The sequence below is a fragment of the Pongo abelii genome, chromosome 1 (genome assembly GCF_028885655.2).
Source record: "Pongo abelii isolate AG06213 chromosome 1, NHGRI_mPonAbe1-v2.0_pri, whole genome shotgun sequence".
Taxonomy (NCBI): Eukaryota; Metazoa; Chordata; class Mammalia; order Primates; family Hominidae; genus Pongo; species Pongo abelii.
Window position 1 is genome coordinate 197,519,907 of NC_071985.2, and position 18,719 is coordinate 197,538,625.

Genomic DNA, 18,719 nt, shown 5'->3' on the forward strand with positions numbered 1-18,719 from the left:
AGGATCGTTTGAGCCTGGGAAGTTAAGGCTGCAGTGAGTTGTGATTGTATCACTGCACTCCAGCCTGGGCAACAGAGTAAGACCCCATCTCAAAAACAAAAAAAAAGGAGTCAGTCAAATTTTGAGAAAAACAATGGCTAAGAAGAGACCATTGGACTTGATAAGCATAAAGATACAGGAAATCTTCCAGGAACCAGTTTTAGCAGAGCACTACGATTTCAAGGGAGGAGAGAGAATGGAGGTCTGGAAGCCTAAGAGATTAAGTTAGCTAATGTGAAAATTACTGATTAAAAAGAAACTGAACTGAAGATTTTTGAGAACTTAGAAGTTGAAGGACAGAATCTGAAGAAGAAAGAAAAAGTGGTGGAGATGAAAGCCAAATTTTGGAAAGTAAGGAAAGTGAAACAAGGAATTTAACCACTCCTTCAACATCCTCAACAGAAAAATAAGGATCTTAGTTAATCCTCACCTGGTAGGTAGTGTCACATTAAGTTTCACCTAAAGCTGTCTCGTTACATTTTTAAAGTCTGGCCTAAAGGTTTCTCTGTACATAGTGAATGGTAATCTCCGGATGTGTAAACAAGCTGTAACCTATTCTTGTACCAATTGCTGAGTTTCAGGCAATAAAAGGCAGCCAACTGTTCAAATCATGTTCAAATAAGGCAAGTATCAAGCTGTAAGCAATCCAGCTGTTTCTGTACTTCACTTTCATTTTCTGCACATCACTTTCCTTTTTCTGTCCATAAGTCTTCAACCATGTGGTAGTGCCAGAGTCTCTTTGAACCTATTCTGGTTCTAAGGGCTGCCTGATTTGTGAATCATTGTTTCCTCAATTAAACTCTGTTAAATTTAATTTGTCTAGTTTTTCTTTTAACAGATGGTGTCAGAAGTGGGTCCAAAGTAGAGCCTCTAGCAATCCCTAGAAGCACTGAGTGACGAAGCATGGTACCAGTCAGACTCGCTGTGTCCATTCCTCTCTTGCAACAACCGGGGATTGTGGGTAAGCTCTCAGATTCTGAAGCTCCATGGATTTGTGTTTTGAGCTATCTGAATTTCTTTGAGCAAATTTTAAAATCTGAAATGGGTTCAGAAGTCATGATAGAAACTGGACCAGGTCCAGAATCAGACTGGATCTGATAATTAACTGACTTGGATTCAGTTAGAGGCCTTGGATGTTTAACTGAGTCAGGAAGCAACTGGCAGTTAATGGCAAATAAGAAGGTGTGAACTTTGGCTTTTGGAAATTCACAGAGATTTTTGTGCTCTATGTCTATGCTCTTTGTTTCTCTTTTTTTTTTTTTTTGTTTTTTTGAGATGGAGTCTCACTGTTGTCGCCTGGGCTGGAGTGCAATGGAGTGATCTTGGCTCCCTGCAACCTCTGCCTCCCGGGTTCCAGCAATTCTCCTGACTCTGCCTCCCTAGTAGCTGAGATTACAGGTGCCCACCACCAGGTCCGGCTAATTTTTGTATTTTTAGTAGAGATGGGGTTTCACCATGTTGGCCAGGCTGGTCTCGAACTCCTGACCTCAGGTAATCCACCCGCCTCGGCCTCCCAAAGTGCTGGGATTACAGGCGTGAGCCACTGGGCCCAGCCTATGCCCTTTGTTTCTTTTTCTTGTGTGTTTAGGCAGGGAAAAATCATTGGCTGATCAATGGGATCTGACAGCCAAAGCCAAGATTCAAGGGAAAATGGGATCCTTAATTTCTGAAGAACTGAGTATTCTACCTTACAGCTATGCCTAGCTATACACGCATAAATGTTAGGACCCGAAAGCAGCAAACACTTACTGAAATGGTGAAATCTCACTTTATGTAATTTAAAATTATAGTGGAACACTCAAAATGAATAACACTGCACTTTAAGAAGTCTATTTACAAATGAGGGCTCTAGCTTCATGCCTATAATCCTAGTACTTTGGATGGCCGAAGCAGGAGGATCACTTGAGTCCAGGAGTTTGAAACTAGCCTGGGCAACATAGTGAGACTTTGTCTCTACAAAAAAAGAAAAAAAGTTAGCAGAGCATAGTGGCAAGTCCCTGTGGTCCCAGCTACTTGGGAGGCTGACATAGGATGATCACCTAAGCCTGGGAGGCTGAGGCTGCAGTGAGCCATGGTCACACCATGCCTGGGCACTCCAGCCTGGGCAAAAGAGTGAGGCCCTATGTCAGAAAAAAAAAAAAAAAAAAAAGCCCCCCAACTTAGTTTCATCCAAGGATGCGGATGCCTATTAATGTGCAGAAGCTTCTAATAAGATTTCAATACTTTTATTCCCTCTTTTAAAAGACTTTCTATAAAAGGCAAATAAAAAGCTTAAGTAACAGCAAAATATTTTTGTTTACCTTTTGAGTAAACTGCACATAAAAAAAGAGAGAGGAAAGAAGGAGAGATAGATTCTGTATCATATTGTCTTTTTCAGGTCTGTTGACTAGAAAATTGAGTCTCCTCTCTATCAAATAATAAAGGTTTTGCTTTTAAAAAACCTTTTAATGATCACTTTGGCTAAATGAATGACTTATTTCACAGTGACCTGTGATCCTATTTGGGCCAAGTGTTTTCAATCTTTGACATATTGGACAAGCTTCCCCAAATCAAATTTCAAATTCAAAATTAAGTCTTTTTTTGACCTCAACTTTGGGATGTTACAGTGGTCCCCTACAACAGTCAAAATAGATAATAAACAGGCTTATTTTATATGTAAAATTACATGAGAAACAGTGTCAAATAAGAAGTGATGTTTAAACTTCTTCGAGTTATATTTTTATAAATATTAATACATATTCCAAAATTGTATAAGATTATGAAAATTCTCATATATCTCAATATATGTTATCAGACATAATTATGGTTATTATGTTAAGTTATTGTAGGCCACAGAAATAACCAAATTTCCTTGTCAATTGTGTCTTTATGACTATTTAAAGTCATTTCCACAGTTAATTGCTTAATTCTAAAGCAGTTTCTAATATTAGGTTGGTGCAAAAGTAATTGCGGTTTCTGCTATTCAAAGTAATGGCGGCTGGGCGCAGTGGCTCACATCTGTAATCCTAGCATTTTGGGAGGCTGAGGTGGGCGGATCACAAGGTCAGGAGTTCGAGACCAGCCTGGCCAACATGATGAAACCCCATCTCGACTAAAAATACAAAAAATTACCCAGGCATGGTGGCACACACCTGTAATACCAGCTACTCAAGAGGCTGAGGCAGGAGAACTGCTTGACCCTGGGAGGCAGAGGTTGTAGTGAGCCAAGATTGTGCCACTGCATTCCAGCCTGGGCGACAGAATGAGACTCCGTCTCAAAATAAATAAATAAAATAAATAAATAAATAAATAAATAAATAAATAAATAAAATAATGGCAGGCTGGGCGCAGTGGCTCACCCTGTAATCCCAGCACTTTGGGAGGCCAAGGTTGGTGGATCACTTGAGGTCAGGAGTTCGAGACTAGCCTGGCCAACAAGATGAAACCCATCTCTACTAAAAATACAAAAAAATTAGCCAGGCAGGGTGGTATACGCCTGTAGTCCCAGCTACTCGGGAGTCTGAGGCAGGAGAATCGTTTGAACCAGGAAGGAGGCGGTTGCAGTGAGCCGAGATAGCGCCACTGCACTCCAGCCTGGGTATAAATAAATAAATGTATGGCAGTTATTAAAAACAACTTCACAAGCAAATAAAATCTGATTTTGTCTTCAAGGAGGTTCATGGAAAAGATGAAATGGACTTTGGTAAGCACCCCTGAAGATAGGTTTCTGGTAACTTTAGGATTATATCATTTGGACTGAGTAAGAATTACCAGAACCATATTGAAGAGACAGAGTGATATATAAAACTGCTAACTCAAGCAGCACAAGAATTAAATGAATACCAAGAAAATACTTGGCCAGATTTTCATGCTAACTCAGTCAGTACTGAAACTATTAAGACACATAATTTGAATGAACTCCATGGTCCAGGTCAAATTGCCTATGATAACCCATCTAATAAACAGTGCTGTGCACCTCCATTGGAGAAAGAAAATTGCTATGTAAGAGGATACAATTCCAGTGTTAAGCATGGACTCATGGAGAGACTGGACAGCCGGCTGCCTGCTCCTTCCTGAGTCCTTAAAACTTCCATTACTAGAAGCTGTATTCCATGATTCATCAAGGAAGAGATAAAATGTATATACTGGCCGGGCACGGTGGCTCACACCTGTAATCCCAGCACTTTGGGAGGCCAAGGTGGGCTGATCACCTTAGGTCAGGAGTTTTAGACCATCTGGGCCAACACGGTGAAAGCCTGTCTCTACTTAAAAAATACAAAAAATTAACCGGGTATGGTGGTGGGTACCTGCAATCCCAGCTACTTGGGAGGCTGAGGCACAAGAATTGCTTGAACCCAGGAGGTAGAGGTTGCAGTGAGCCGAGATCACACCACTGCACTCTAGCCTGCGTGACAGAGTGAGACTATGTCTCAAAACAAACAAACAAACAAACAAACACCTTATATATATATTGGTGTTGTGACTGTTCTAAATTGCTAAAATAGTTTATGACCAATGTATAGTTTGTCAAACCCATAATCTTGAGAAGACAACCAAAACTTCAGGTACCTTTCTGCCACATCTGAACATTTTATGGAGGGATTTCATTCAATTGTGATTTTCAGTGCATACTTTCTGGTTGTACAGAAGCTTTCTCATACAAGTGGGCTGATGCTATAACAGTAGCTAAAAGGTTATTAGGAAATGTGTTTCTCTCATAGAACATCGCTGAAGAAATCTCCAGTGATAGAGATACTTGCCTCACTGGACTAGCTGTAAAACAGTTAAATAAGCTATTACAGATATAAGAGCATTAGGCAAAACTAACTGAATAATCTGGATTGCCTTGGTCAAAGATGTTTCAGATTGATGACAAATAGATCCACTTCCAGTGGAAAACAAAAGTTGACCCCTGATGAAATAGTCACTGGAAGGCTTATGCTCCTAATAGAACCTCCTGTATCTTCTGCTCCTAAACTTTAACATGACTAAATGCTGCAAGGCTTTAATGTATTATGCCAAAGTGTAATTTTCACCAGGTAAAGAAAGCTTTTCATGGACCACTGACTCAGGACAAGCAAACCCTTCATGATATAGAATTCAGAGGCTGGATCTTTTGGAAACACATCAGAGAAAGACTCCCCTTGTCACCCACACTGCAGCGAAACTTCAGGACCCTGAAGCTTGGGTTTGTAATCTCACAACTTAGAAAGGCTCACCCAGACTCTTGGAACCACACACCCATCAGAGGGAGAACTTAAGGTAAAGCTAACGAGGTAAGTTTCTCCCGAGAAGCAGATGGCCTCTTAGATGTGGACAGATTTCCCAAGATTGTGGATCAAGACTTCTCTGCTATCATGAGGCTTTTGGCTCTCAATTTTTTCCAAGTTCATGCCTGTTATGAACAACTAAACTGAAAAAGGGGTCTCTTGTGTACACTCATAGGGTATACTTTTATTTGTGAAGGATAAAAAAAACCTCATATTGGCCAGGTGCAGTGGCTCATGCCTGTAATCCCAGCACTTTGGGAGGCCAAGGCGGGTGAATCACGAGGTCAGGAGATCGAGACCATCCTGGCCAACGTGGTGAAACCTCATCTCTACTAAAATACAAAAAATTAGCCAGGCATGGTGGTGCATGCCTGTAGTCCCAGCTACTCCAGAGGCTGAGGCAGGGGAATAGCCTGAACCCAGGAGATGGAGGTTGCAGTAAGCCCAGATCACAGCCTGGCGACAGAGCAAGACTCCGTCTCAAAACAAAACAAAAAAAACAAAAACCCTCACACACAAGAGAAGTTTATGCCTTGATAGAGGGAAGATGAAGGGCCAATGTGGGTGAGAAATTTTAATGGTACCTTTGTTGCTTCATAATCAGTCAGAAACAGAGCACTGGTCAACTCCTCTTAACCTACATCATAATTTAAAGAGAAAATTGTCGGCCAGGTGTGGTGGCTCACGCCTGTAATCTCAGCAGTTTGGGAGGCCGAGGCGGGCAGATCACGAGGTCAGGAGATGGAGACCATCCTGGCTAACGTGGTGAAACCCCGCTCTACTAAAAATACAAAAAATTAGCTGGGCGTGGTGGTACACGCCTGTACTACTTGGGAGGCTGAGGCAGGAGAATCGTTTGATCCCGGGAGGCAGAGGTTGCAGTGAGCTGAGATCATGCCACTGCACTCCAGCCTGGGTGACAGAGTGAGACTCCATCTCAAAAAAAAAAGACAACATTGTCAATACAGGTTAAAGAGAATAGTGCCAGGAGGCCTTCACTCTTCTGGATGGGCATTATTTGTTAGTTTATTTTTCTATGGTGTGTTTTTTTCTTTTTGGAGACAGGGTCTGGCTCTGCTGCCCAGGCTGGGATGCAGTGGCGTGATCTCGGTTCACTGCAACCTCTGCCTCCTGGGCTCAAGCAATCCTCCCACTTCAGCCTCTTGAGTAGCTGGGACCACAGGCATGCACCACTGTGCTCGGATTACTTTTGAATTTTCAGTAGAGACAGGGTTTTACCATGTTGCCTAGGCTGGTCTTGAACTCCTGAGCTCAAGCAATCTGCCCACCTCAGCCTCCCAAAGTGATTGCAGATTACAGGTGTGAGCCGCTGCGTCTGGCCTATGGTTTGGAGTTAATGAGGCAATGATTAGAAATTTATCCCTCTAAATTTTCTAGCCTATTAGAAATTTATAGGCTCTTTAGCAGATTCTACTGCAAAGACTATGGTTATACAAGAGACTTTAAATTATCTTGCCAAAGTTGTGCTAGATAATAGAATTGCTCTAGATTACTTACCGGCTAAACAGAAGTATCTGTGCAGCTGCTGCTATTTCTTATTGAACATGGAGGAATACATTGGATATTACACAAATTCAGTTGTAGGGGATTAACAAACAGGCTGCTTGGTGGAAACAAGTAGACTCTTATTCTAGCTTATTCTTCGATCTATTTGATTTTAGGTGGCTTGGTTCATGGGGACCTTGGCTAAGGAGCATACTCCAAACTCTTGGGGTTATTCTCCTGATAGTCATAATAGTAGTCTCCCTGGGATACTATATTCTCTCAAAAGTTTTAAGTGTTTGCATATGGCCATCTGTAGAATGTCAAATGGTCTCTCTTGAATTGGAACAAAAACTCAAAGAAATGCGTGAGCATGAGGAACGCCATACTTATGAATGACGTACTGAGACCAGAAACCCAAAATCTTGGTAAGGGTGGTGCTAAGGTCTTAAGTTTTGGTCACACTCTTACCTAAGTGAGGACCTAAACAAAAGGGAGGAATTTTTAAACAAAATTATGGGAGGCCATTGTTTTGGACTAAGCTCATGCACGAGGCCCCAACAGACCACACCAAACCAAAATGGAGTCACACATGCTAAGTGTGAGACAATTACACTGAAACATTAAAGAAAGATAGATCCTAAAACAGATCAGGTTTTGTTTTTCTTCTGAAAACAGGAAATTTCAGCACAAGGAGGTCCCCTCTACTCTTACCCTTAGGAAAAAGTAACCCGAAGTCCTTGTTCCCATTTTACAAAACCCATTGTTCTGCTATTTCCCAGTGGGATTTGAGACCAAATAACTAAGTTTATGATGGTGACAGTCACATCAATGCCAATCCATTAAAAAAAAAAAATTGGGGGGATAGATCAAAGGGGACGACTGTTAAATTAAGTTTTGCTTAAAGCTACCTCCTTACATCTTTTAAGTTCAGCCTAGAGATTTCTCTGAACATTGTAAACTGTAACCTAGGCCAGGCGCAGTGGCTCACGCCTGTAATCCCAGCACTTTGGGAAGCTGAGGCAGGCAGATCACCTCAGGTCAGGAGTTTGAGACCAGCCTGGCCAACACAGTGAAACCCCATCTCTACTAAAAATGCAAAAATTAGCCGGGCGTAGTAGTGCGGGCCTGTAGTCCCAGCTACTCTAGAGGCTGAGGCAGGAGAACCGCTTGAACCTGAGAGGCGGGGGTTGCAGTGAGCCAAGATCACGCCATTGCACTCCAGCCTGGGTGACAGAGCAAGACTCTGTCTCAAAACAAAAACAAAAAACTGTAACCTAACTGGATGGGTAAATAGTGGATAAGCTACTTGTGTACCAAACACTGAGTTTCAGCCAATCAATTACAGCTAACTGTTCAAACCATCTTCAAATAAGGCAAATGCCAAGCTGTAACCAATCCATCTGTTTCTGTACTTCATTTCCATATTCTGTATGCCACTTTCCTTTTTCTGTCCATAAATCTTCTTCAGCCATGCGGCTGCTGGAAGTCTCTCTGAACCTGTTCTTGTTCCAGGAGCTGCCTGATTTGCAAATCATTCTTTGCTCAATTATAAACTCTGTTAATTTGTCTGAAGTTTTAAACAGAAGATATGATTAGCTCTATTTTACAAAGGTGAACATTGAAGAATAATGAGATTAAATAAATTATCCACGGTAATAAATCCAGGTAGTGGCAAATCTGGGAATTATACCTAAACTGTCATCGAAAGACAATGATGCTGCTACTATCCCACAACAAGTAGTTGTGATATTGTGAAATATGCATTTGCTGGCCATTCCCATTTCCTAGCAGACAACTCCTAAAATCCTTAGAAACTCCTAAGTGTTATCTTTTTTATATGATACTGATTGCCTAACGGCTGGTGGCCTACAGGTAGCTTCAGGATGGGGTCTGGTCACCGGAAAGGCAAGGCAGGATTAGAGGGTTGGGACTTTCAGCCCCACATCCCCAACCTCCAAGGAGGTGAAAGGGGCCAAAGGTTGTTGATAACTAATGGCTAACAGTTTAATCAATGAGGCCTATGTAATGAAGCATCCATAAAAACCCAAAAGGACGGGGTTTGGAGAGCTTCTGGCCAGCTGAACACACAAAGGTTCCTGGAGGGTGGTGTACCCAGGGATGGCATGGAAACTCCACACTCCCTCCCCATACCTCGCCCTACGCATATCTTTACTGCATCCTTCGTAATATCTTTTATAATAAAACAGTAAACATAGCAAGTGTTTCCCTAGTTCTGTAAGCTGCTCTATCAGATGAATCTATCTTGAAGAGGGGGTCATGGGAACCCATGACCAGAGGCCTGGACTTGCTACTGGCATCTGAAGCAGAGTGCAGCCTTGTGGGACTGAACCCTGAATCTGTGGAATCTGATGCTATCTCCAGGAAGATAGCGTAATAACTGAATTGGAGGACACCCAGCTGGTGTCCACTGCAGAATTGATTGTTTGCTTGGTGTGTGGGGAAACCCTCCCCACATTTAGTCACAAGAGTGTTCTGTGTTGATTACTGTGGTGTGAGAGCAGAGAAAAAATATGGTTTGAGCTTGTGTTTTTTCCATTCACAGTAGTCCATAAGGATGTCTAGTAGAATGAATCAAGGAATTTACTATGACTAACAAATTTTTTCACCGAACTATTGAGAAGTTTTTTTTTGAGACAGAGTCTCACTCTGTTGCCCAGGCTGGAGTGCAGCGGCACAATCTCAGCTCACTGCAAGCTCTGCCTCCTGGGTTCACGCCATTCTCCTGCCTCAGCCTCCTGAGTAGCTGAGACTACAGGCGCCCACCACCAAGCCTGGCTAATTTTTTGTATTTTTAGTATAGACACCATGTTAGCCAGGATGGTCTCGATCTCCTGACCTTGTGATCCACCCGCCTTGGCCTCCCAAAGTGCTGGGATTACAGGCGTGAGCCACTGTGCCTGGTCAAGAAGAAATGTTTTTAAAGGTTCAGTGACTAGGCCGGGCGCGGTGGCTCATGCCTATAATCCCAGCACCTTGGGGGGCCAAGGCGGGCAGATCACCTGAGGTCAGGAGTTTGAGACCAGCCTGGCCAACATGGTGAAACCCCATCTCTACTAAAAATACAAAATTAGCTGGGCGTGGTGGCACACACCTGTAATCCCAGCTACTCGGGAAGCTGAGGCAGGAGAATTGCTTGAGCCTGGGAGGTGGAGGTTGCAGTGAGCTGGGATCATGCCACTACAATTCAGCCTGGGTGACAGAGTGAGACTCTGTCTCAAAAAAAAAAAAAAAAATGGTTCAGTGATTACATATACTTCATATTAAGGCAACATCTGTTAGAACATTAGATGAGTAATTTAAAGTCTAAACACAAAAAAGTCCCAAAGCCAAGGTAAAGACATGCCTTACTTCAATATTTCTTCTCTGCACTGCCTCTGTGTGGCAAAACAAGCGATAGCCCACATTTTGATTTCAACTCCTGTGTGGAATTGTTTCCCTCGCATGTCCCATACTCCGTGGCTCGGTGTTGCTACTGTCCGATTCTATACGAGGAGAAAAAAATAATATGGTGAAAAAGAACAAAAATTTTCAATAAACAGAAAGTAAACATTTCGAATCGTTGAATTGAAATATTTCTGATATGTCTTTCTCTCCATACTTACAGACAACATGTGTATGATTAAAACATTAACAAGAGACTTTACCCGTCCTCCATACTGGAGCATAGGTGCTGGAAGTACGCGTCCAGTTACATGAGCCATTTCATCCCGAACTTTAAATTGAAACTCCTGAACAAATGGATCTGTTTCATAATTTGCACTTCTTACCTAAAAATAGAAAAAGTTCGCAGTTACTCTCAAAATTCCCCCAAATCCCCTACTTTAATGCATTAGAACCCTCTTTTTTTTCTTCACTGTGTCAATAATATATTTTCCAACAGGTCTAATCAATGGTGCTCTAACTACAGAACAGCGAATCTGAACCTGGGGACCACGGGTCATGAATGGACTGTAGAAATTCTGTGGCCTCCTGGTAATTTATACAAAATTTGTAAGTATGCATTAGGTTGAATAATACATTTTGGCCTGGCATGGTAGTTCATGCCTGTGATCTCAGCATTTTGGGAGGCCAAGTTGGAGGATTGCTCAAGCCCAGGAGCTTGAAACTAGCCTGGGAAACATAGTGAGACCCTGTCTCTACAAAAAAATTTAAAAATTAGGCTGGGCGTGGTGGCTCACATCTGTAATCCCAGCACTTTGGGAGGCTGAGGTGGGAGAACTGCTTGAGCTCAGGAGCTCAAGACCAACCTGAGCAACAAAGCAAGACGTCATCTCTACAAAAAATTAAGAAGAATTAGCCAGGTGTGGTGCTGTGTGCCTGTGGTCCCAGCTATTTGGGAGGCTGAGGTGAGAGAATCGCTTGAGCCTGGGAGCTCAAGGCTGCAGTGGGCTGTGATTGCACCACTGTACTCCAGCCTGGGGGTCAGAGCAAGACCCTGTCTCAAAAGAAAAAAAAAATCCATGAAAATGATAATAAAACTTTTTTTTTTTTTTTTTTTTTAAAGAGATGGAGTCTTGCTATGTTATTCAGGCTGGCCTTGAACTCCTGGGCTCAAGCCATCTTCCTCTCTCAGCCTCCTAGATAGCTGGGAACATAGGCATGCACCACTATGTACACCCAGCTGAAAATGGTAATTTTGTATGACTGAAACTAATATGCTTTTGGATGGAGAAAGAAATATCTCACCTAAAAAGAGGTTAAGAACCTCTGACTATAGGAGATCTGGATACATTCTATTAAAATTTATTTTGTGTAGAGTTTGATAGGAAATATTAATAATCTTAAGACTTCTAAAAATTATTTGATTTATAATTTATATAAAATTTACTTGACTATTTTCAGTGCTACATTATAAAATTTATTTAATGGAATACACTTAAAGACAGATAAGAAAGCCAGTATGAGTCACAGGTTATAATTTTTATATATTCCCATACATATAATCAAAGAACTTCATGTAATTCAGTGTTGAATCTCACTGAAATTCATGCTTAAAGCATGCTGCTATATAGACTCTCTCTACAATAAGCAGGAAAAGTCATTTTCTTTTCTTTTTTTCTTTTTTTTTTTTGAGACAGGGTCTCGCTCTGTCATCCACTGGTGCAATCACAGCTCACTGCAACTTCAACCTCCTGGGGCCCAAGCGATCCTCCCACCTCAGCCTCCTGAGTAGCTGGGACTATAGGTGCATGCCACATACCTGGCTAACTAACATTTTTTTTGTAGAGATGGGGTCTCACTATGTTGCCTAGGCTGGTCTTGAACTCCTGGGCTCAACTGATAGTCCTGCCTCGGCCTCCCAAAGTGATGGGGTTACAGGTGTAAGCCCTATTTTCTAAATTAGGCACCAATGGGGCATCTCTTTCAATCTTATTTGCCATTCATTTCTGTACTTCAGTGTATCCTGTAATAAGGTTACAGCGAATAACGACGACTATACTATAACAACTAATATACTATGACTTGCTGCATGATGTACTTGGTGCTAAGTGCTTAATGATACATTTTCACAAGTATTTTATAGCTACAAAAACAGTTCTTTTATAATCTGTATTTTACAGAGGATACAACTAAAGCTCAGTAAAGTAAAATGATTGCCAAAAACCACACAGCTAAGTAAGTGATGTAGACAGAATCTGAAACCATGTATATTCTGATTCTAGAGTGTCTACTCTTAATCACTGCATTATCTTTCCAGATACTATAAATTTAATAATAATAATATCATAACAGTAACAGTAAGTAAGTGGAGAAGCCAGACTTCCAACCCAGGGTTGTTAGACTCCAAAGTCCGTTTTATTTTTTTTAAACTACCATATGATACTTTCTGAACAGTTAAACTGTAATAAATGAGTTAGAACAGTGAGTTATTGAGACTTTTATAGACAAAGTAAGAGGTCTTAGTCTCTGAAAGATTTTGAGAAAGCTTTTAGAATCTTACAGTAGAATTAGAGAAAAACCCAGGATGAAAACCAGCATATATTTTCCTAATTAAATATCATGTAATAACTTTCTTTGACTCTTTACAGAAGAGTCAATAAGAAAAAAAAAGGTATTTTTTCTGCAGTTGGCTTACCAAATAAAAGAGCCAGTTTTTGCCAAAGGTGAAATTACTAAGGTTAAAAAATAAATTAAAAGAGCCAGTTTTGCATCCCTATTTTCAATAATCTTTAAAATTGCTTTCGGAAGTATTATTAAGTTGTTTTGGGAAATATTCATATTTCCAGATTTTTTTCTCTTTGCTTGGGCAGTTAAAATGGTATTCGAGAACAAAGCCAGATAAGATTCAAATGCCCTTTAATCTTGAGTTTTGCCTTATTCTATGAGTTTTATAAAGCGGTATTGGTAACGCCTTCCTTCCCCTCATTTAGAACAATGAGACAGCACAGAGACCTTACATGGTTAAAGCTATCTTCTATTTCCTTTCTTTCTTTTCTTTTCTTTCTCTCTTTCTTTTTCTCTTTCTTTCTCTCCCTCCCTCCCTCCCTCTCTCTTTTTTTTAGACAGAGTTTCGCTCTTGTTGCCCAGGCTGGAGTGCAATGGCACAATCCCGACTCACCGCAACCTCCGCCTCCCGGGTTCAAGCAATTCTCCTGCCTCAGCCTCCTGAGTAGCTGGGATTATAGGCATGCGCCACCACGCCTGGCTAATTTTGTATTTTTAGTAGACACGAGGTTTCTCTATGTTGGGTCTTGAACTCCCAACCTCAGGTGATCCACCCCCCTCGGCCTCCCGAAGTGTTGGGATTACAGGCGTGAGCCACCGCACCTGACCTTCTTTTTCTTTCTTTTTTTTATTGAGACAGAGTCTCACTCTGTTGTCCAGGCTGGAGTGCAGTGGTGTGATCGGCTCACCGCAGCCTCTGCCTCCCAGGTTCAAGTGATTCTCATGCCTCAGCCACCTGACTAGCTGGGATTACAGACGCATGCCACCATGCCCCACTGAATTTTGTGTTTTTAGTAGAGATGGCATTTTGCCATGTTTCCCAGGCTGGTCTCAAATTCCTGGCCTCAAGTGATCCACCCACTTTGGCCTCCTAAACTGCTGGGATTACAGATGTGAGCCACTGAGCCCAGCCATTTCTTTATTCAGACTGTACAGCTGCCACTCTGATACTGGGGACTAAGCAATCTTAGACTGAGTGTTAAGAATTTTAGTATAGGCCGGGCGCGGCGGCTCATGCCTGTAATCCTAGCACTTTGGGAGGCCAAGGCAGGCGGATCACGAGGTCAGGAGATGGAGACCATCCTGGCTAACATGGTAAAATCCTGTCTCTACTAAAAATACAAAAAAATTAGCCAGGCGTGGTGGTGTGCGCCTGTAGTCCCAGCTGCTGGGAAGGCTGAAGCAGGAGAATGGTGTGAACCTGGGAGGCAGAGCTTGCAGTGAGCCGAGATCGTGCCACTGCACTCCAGCCTGGGTGACAGAGCAAGACTCCGTCTCAAAAAAAAAAAAAAAACTTTTAGTATTGCTAGTCATAATTCTTTGACTTTTCCTCCTATTTCCCACCTCTTTTATGTGGAGGTTCCAGTTTACTAAATTGAAACATTTCTTCTGAGAGGATCTGTTCCCTGGATCTACTTAAAAAGCTCAGGGTTAAATGAGAAGGACCTAACCCTTCTCATATAGACCACCAACGCTTGTATCAAGAACATTAGATTACTTCCATGATCGCTTTTAATTCTGACAGTCCATGAAATGGTCATAAGGTATGGGTTGATAAGGACATGGTTCACCCTAATATGTTTTAAATTCTCATTTCTAAGGTTAAGTACTAACCAATCTGCTAATTTCCTCTTGTCTATCTGGTGCAGATCTTGCTGTCGCCTTGATCATAGTGGAAGTCTGATTGTCTGTTAGCTTCTTGATACATCGTTGCCCTGCCACAATATTACAGACCTAGAAATGGAAAAAAGTTTTGTACTAGATGCGTATATCTTTTTTTTTAGCTCTTACTTAGTGCCAATTACATGTAAAATAAAAATTTAAAATCAACTTCATTAAACCACTTATTTTCAATATGTTAAGTAAAAAAGTAGTAAACAAGACAGCTCTACAGTAATTAAGTATAATTAAGTAAAATGTACACCAGATAAAGACTGAAAGAAGTATAGTATACCAAAATGTTAACAGTGGTTACACTAGAGTGGCAGGATTATGGATGAACTTGTTTCGTGTTATTTCATTACAGAAAATTTAGAATAAATTAAAACTTAAAAACAGTTCATAATCCAAAATAAATGTTCTGTATGAGGTAAGTCATTGGCCATAAAAGACCCCAAAAGAATCCTGAACAACAGGGTATTAATTAGCAGTGTGAAGGCATTACTTCTAGAGGCAGGTAGGTGTGTTTCTGCTCTTGCCCGACTTGCAGACAGGGAAGGTGCGGGTACTTCAGCTGAAGAGTATACTTTTCTCTGAAATACTGCGCTACTGTTCTCTCCACAGTTTGGCCGTTTTCTAACTGTAAAGGAAAGCTGAGGAAAAAAAAGTACACATGAACAATTCTTTCCCATTATGAGCCAGAAAAACTCCCAACCCCACTAACTAGAGCAAGCTGCCTCACACCATCGCTGCTCTGACAAACTTTTCTTACGTTTGATGACTGGCAGGCCTCCTTGTTACATTACAAACACGGTATTTCCGTCTCATTGTTCCACAATGAGTCACTTCAACCTTCAAACCTGTTCCCAACAAGAAAAATGGAGGTTACAGAACTGTCACATGTAAAATATTTATACTTATAAAGCCTGTTCATTACCATAAAAACTCAATTCTGAACAGACAAAAAATTCTGTGATACAGGCAAGATGATACAAACACCAGATTTTACATATAACATTGCTAATAACGGTCACAGTCATGACAGACCTAATGGCAAAATTTTTTCTTACCCCATCAAGCTCTACACATTAAAAAATAAAATCATAAAATTTGCAAAGCCCATAGATCAAGGGCCAAAATCTTCCATTAATAAAAAATCCTGTTTATAATAAATTCAGGTATTTATGCTGGGAGAGGGAAGGAGGAATGAAAGAGGAGATCCAATAATTCTCAAGGTATTCCATAATTTCAAATTATGTGATATTTACCTAGCCCAGTCATCACATACTGATTGAAGATCAGAATTTCGTAAAGCTCAAGAAAGAGCCCTTTAAAGATTTATAAAGCAGGAGAAAAAAATTCCAGGCATTTTTAACAGAAGTGACAATTTTATAGAAGTATAATATAGTGACACAGCTCTTTTCCAATACTATTAAAAATCAAATGCAACCAAAATAATTCCTAAAGTAGGCAATCCCTACCCTCTTATGGAGTCAAGATCCCTTTGAGAATCTGATGTAAGCAATAAACTCTCAGCAAAATGCACATATACATAATTTAGCATATGATTTTAGGAGTTCTTGGATCCCTGCAGTCCATCTGTGGACTCTAGGGGTTCAAGGATCCCAGGCCTGCTCTAGAATGTGAAGAAATGGGCTTTAAGCCGTTGGCTGAAGTTCTTCGAGATGAATTTTTTGGAGCAGTGCTGTCAAAGAGAATTTTCTTGAGGTGATGGAATGTTCTACATTTATGCTAATATGGTAATCACTAATAACATGTTACTAAGCATAAGAAATGTAGCTGGTGTACCTAAGAAACTGAAATTTTAATTTTATTTAGATTTTTTTTTTTGAGTTTTTCGCTTTTGTTGCCCAGTTCGGAGTGCAATGATGCGATCTTGGCTCATTGCAACCTTTGTCTCCAGGGTTAATGTGATTCTCCTGCCTCAGCCTCCCAAGTAGCTGGGATTACAGTACCCGCCACTACGCCTAGTTAATTTTTGTATTTTTAGTAGAGATGGGGTTTCGCCATGTTGGCCAGGCTGGTCTTGAACTCCAGACCTCAGGTGAACCACCCACCTTGGCCTCCCAAAGTGTTGAGATTACAGGCATGAGCCACCACGCCTGGACTTTATTTTAATTAATTTAAATTTAAGTAGCTACATGTGGTTAGTGCAGTCTTAGCCTAGAGAAGAGTTAACAGGTACACAGAGGTCACAGACAAGCAACTCCTTTCTAAAGTTTGGCCTAGACTCCAAAGGATAAAGTCCAAAATGGGGTAGATGGAGAACAACTTTTAGTTCCCTGATAATACTTATGGTTATTACTCTTTGTCATATTTCTCTTTTATATTTGTGATTCCTATACTCTAGTGGTTCTCAGCCAGAGGCCAATCTGTCCCCCAGGGGACATTTGGCAATGTCTGGAGACAAATTGATAGGCATGACTGGAGATGCTACTGCTTTCTATTGAGTAGAAGCCAGGGATAGTATGAAATATCCTGTAATGCACAGAACAGCCCTACCCCTATCCCAACAAAGAATTATCCAGCCCAAAATGTCAATGCTGCTGAGGTTGAGAATGCCTGCTATGGTAAAATTTATTTTCTTACCTAACTGCTACCTGCAATTAGGTAATAAGATTAGTACCAAACACAAAGCTCAATCATATAAATGATATTTTCTTCTGATAGATCAGAACAAATTAAGATGTTAAATGGACACGGTATCCATCCCTGTACCAGACTGGTATGGGTTTGTTTTTCTTTGGAAGTGCTCCTCCTTGAATCAGTGAGTAGTAATTTTTCATTACAACTACCTTTATAAGACAAAAATGTCAGATCAACTAGAGAATTACTATGTCTTTATATTATAAAGGAGACTAGAAAATAAAATATTATCGAAGGAGGATCTTAAAAGAAGGAAACACTAATAATATGAAGAAACAAGATGTAAAAATATTATGTTCAGGGGAGAACACAATAGAAAAGTCTAAAACAAATTTCTGTTATTTGTACCACTTAGCAATTTATTTTCAACTCTTCCCCTTGAATTAAAAAAATATTAATAAGGTTCTCCAAGCCTATAAAGCTTTTACTAAAAATAAGTTGGCATATATATATATATATATATATATATATATATATATATATATATATATGGTACTTATAACATACATTTTCCCCAGTATTTCTGCTGTTTAACTATCATGAGTTACTGGATAAAGAAACCACTCCAAAGTTATTATTAAATATTTAGGTACAAGTTCAACTGGAAAAAGATGAATATACTAAGAAAATCTATTCTTTATTGCACACTTTGTGTCATTATTTAACAGCTAGCATCAAATTCTTCACACCAGCTAAAAAACCCATAGATACAGGAGAGAACACAAAACTCTTATTCTCTTGGGTTAATGTAGTAGGAATACATGATGTACTTTAAAGAGCCTTCTTTAAAAAAAAAAAAAACCCTTTTTTACTTGGAATGAAGAAAAAAATAATCAGTTTGTCAATTGGATCCAACCCAGATTTTTCCACCCCCAAACTAGGATCACAGGTACCTAAGAATTAGACCAAAATCTAGGTGCTAGCAAAAAGTTGAAATTTTTAAAAAGTGGACTAGATAATTCTCTGCCCAGGTCCCTCCCCAAACCCTCCATCCAACCAAAAAAAAAACACTTTTGGCTTTAATAAATATTTAACCTATAAACTTGGCTTTACCTTCACTATAACATCAACTTTATTATGCTTTCTAGTCATTTTTTCAGTCATTTCTTTGGGCCCCTGAGCAGTTGAAGTTAAGATCGAGTCCATGCTCTTCGGGCAGCAGTTGAATCCTTGTTCTGTACATCTTGTATTTTCTGTGATAGAGTGGTGATATGAGTTGATTGCATAGTTACCGCAAAATAATGTAAGTGACTTCATGATATCAGAGGTGGTAACTAAGCAGCAACTCCACTGGAAACCATGGCATTTAGATGATCACATATTAATGGTAGGTAATGCACTAACCTCCTGACAATGCTAGCTGTGCAGTTAATACCAATTATAAAAGGACAATGGTATGGTTGCAAAACAGTT

At 40.4% G+C, this 18,719-nt stretch overlaps 2 protein-coding genes across 6 annotated transcripts in view; one reads left to right on the plus strand and one right to left on the minus strand.

Annotated features, from left to right (window-relative positions):
• Positions 1-18,719, plus strand: part of LOC100439898 (magnesium transporter protein 1-like) — a 111,958-nt gene that overhangs the window by 57,740 nt on the left and 35,499 nt on the right. The window contains exons 5-7 of the transcript XR_008525147.1: positions 878-1,000; positions 5,058-5,294; positions 10,696-10,805. The gene's annotated coding sequence lies outside the window, so the exon portion shown is untranslated. The remainder of the gene's footprint in view (positions 1-877; positions 1,001-5,057; positions 5,295-10,695; positions 10,806-18,719) is intronic.
• AGO3 (argonaute RISC catalytic component 3) overlaps positions 1-18,719 on the minus strand; it is a 138,596-nt gene that overhangs the window by 45,400 nt on the left and 74,477 nt on the right. For all 5 annotated transcript variants that reach the window (XM_054555322.2, XM_054555331.2, XM_002811057.5 and 2 more), the window contains 5 exons: positions 15,412-15,499; positions 15,145-15,292; positions 14,595-14,714; positions 10,460-10,582; positions 10,164-10,297 (listed from right to left, as the gene is read on the minus strand). In XM_054555322.2, the coding sequence (XP_054411297.1) occupies positions 10,164-10,297; positions 10,460-10,582; positions 14,595-14,714; positions 15,145-15,292; positions 15,412-15,499 (613 nt within the window). The remainder of the gene's footprint in view (positions 1-10,163; positions 10,298-10,459; positions 10,583-14,594; positions 14,715-15,144; positions 15,293-15,411; positions 15,500-18,719) is intronic.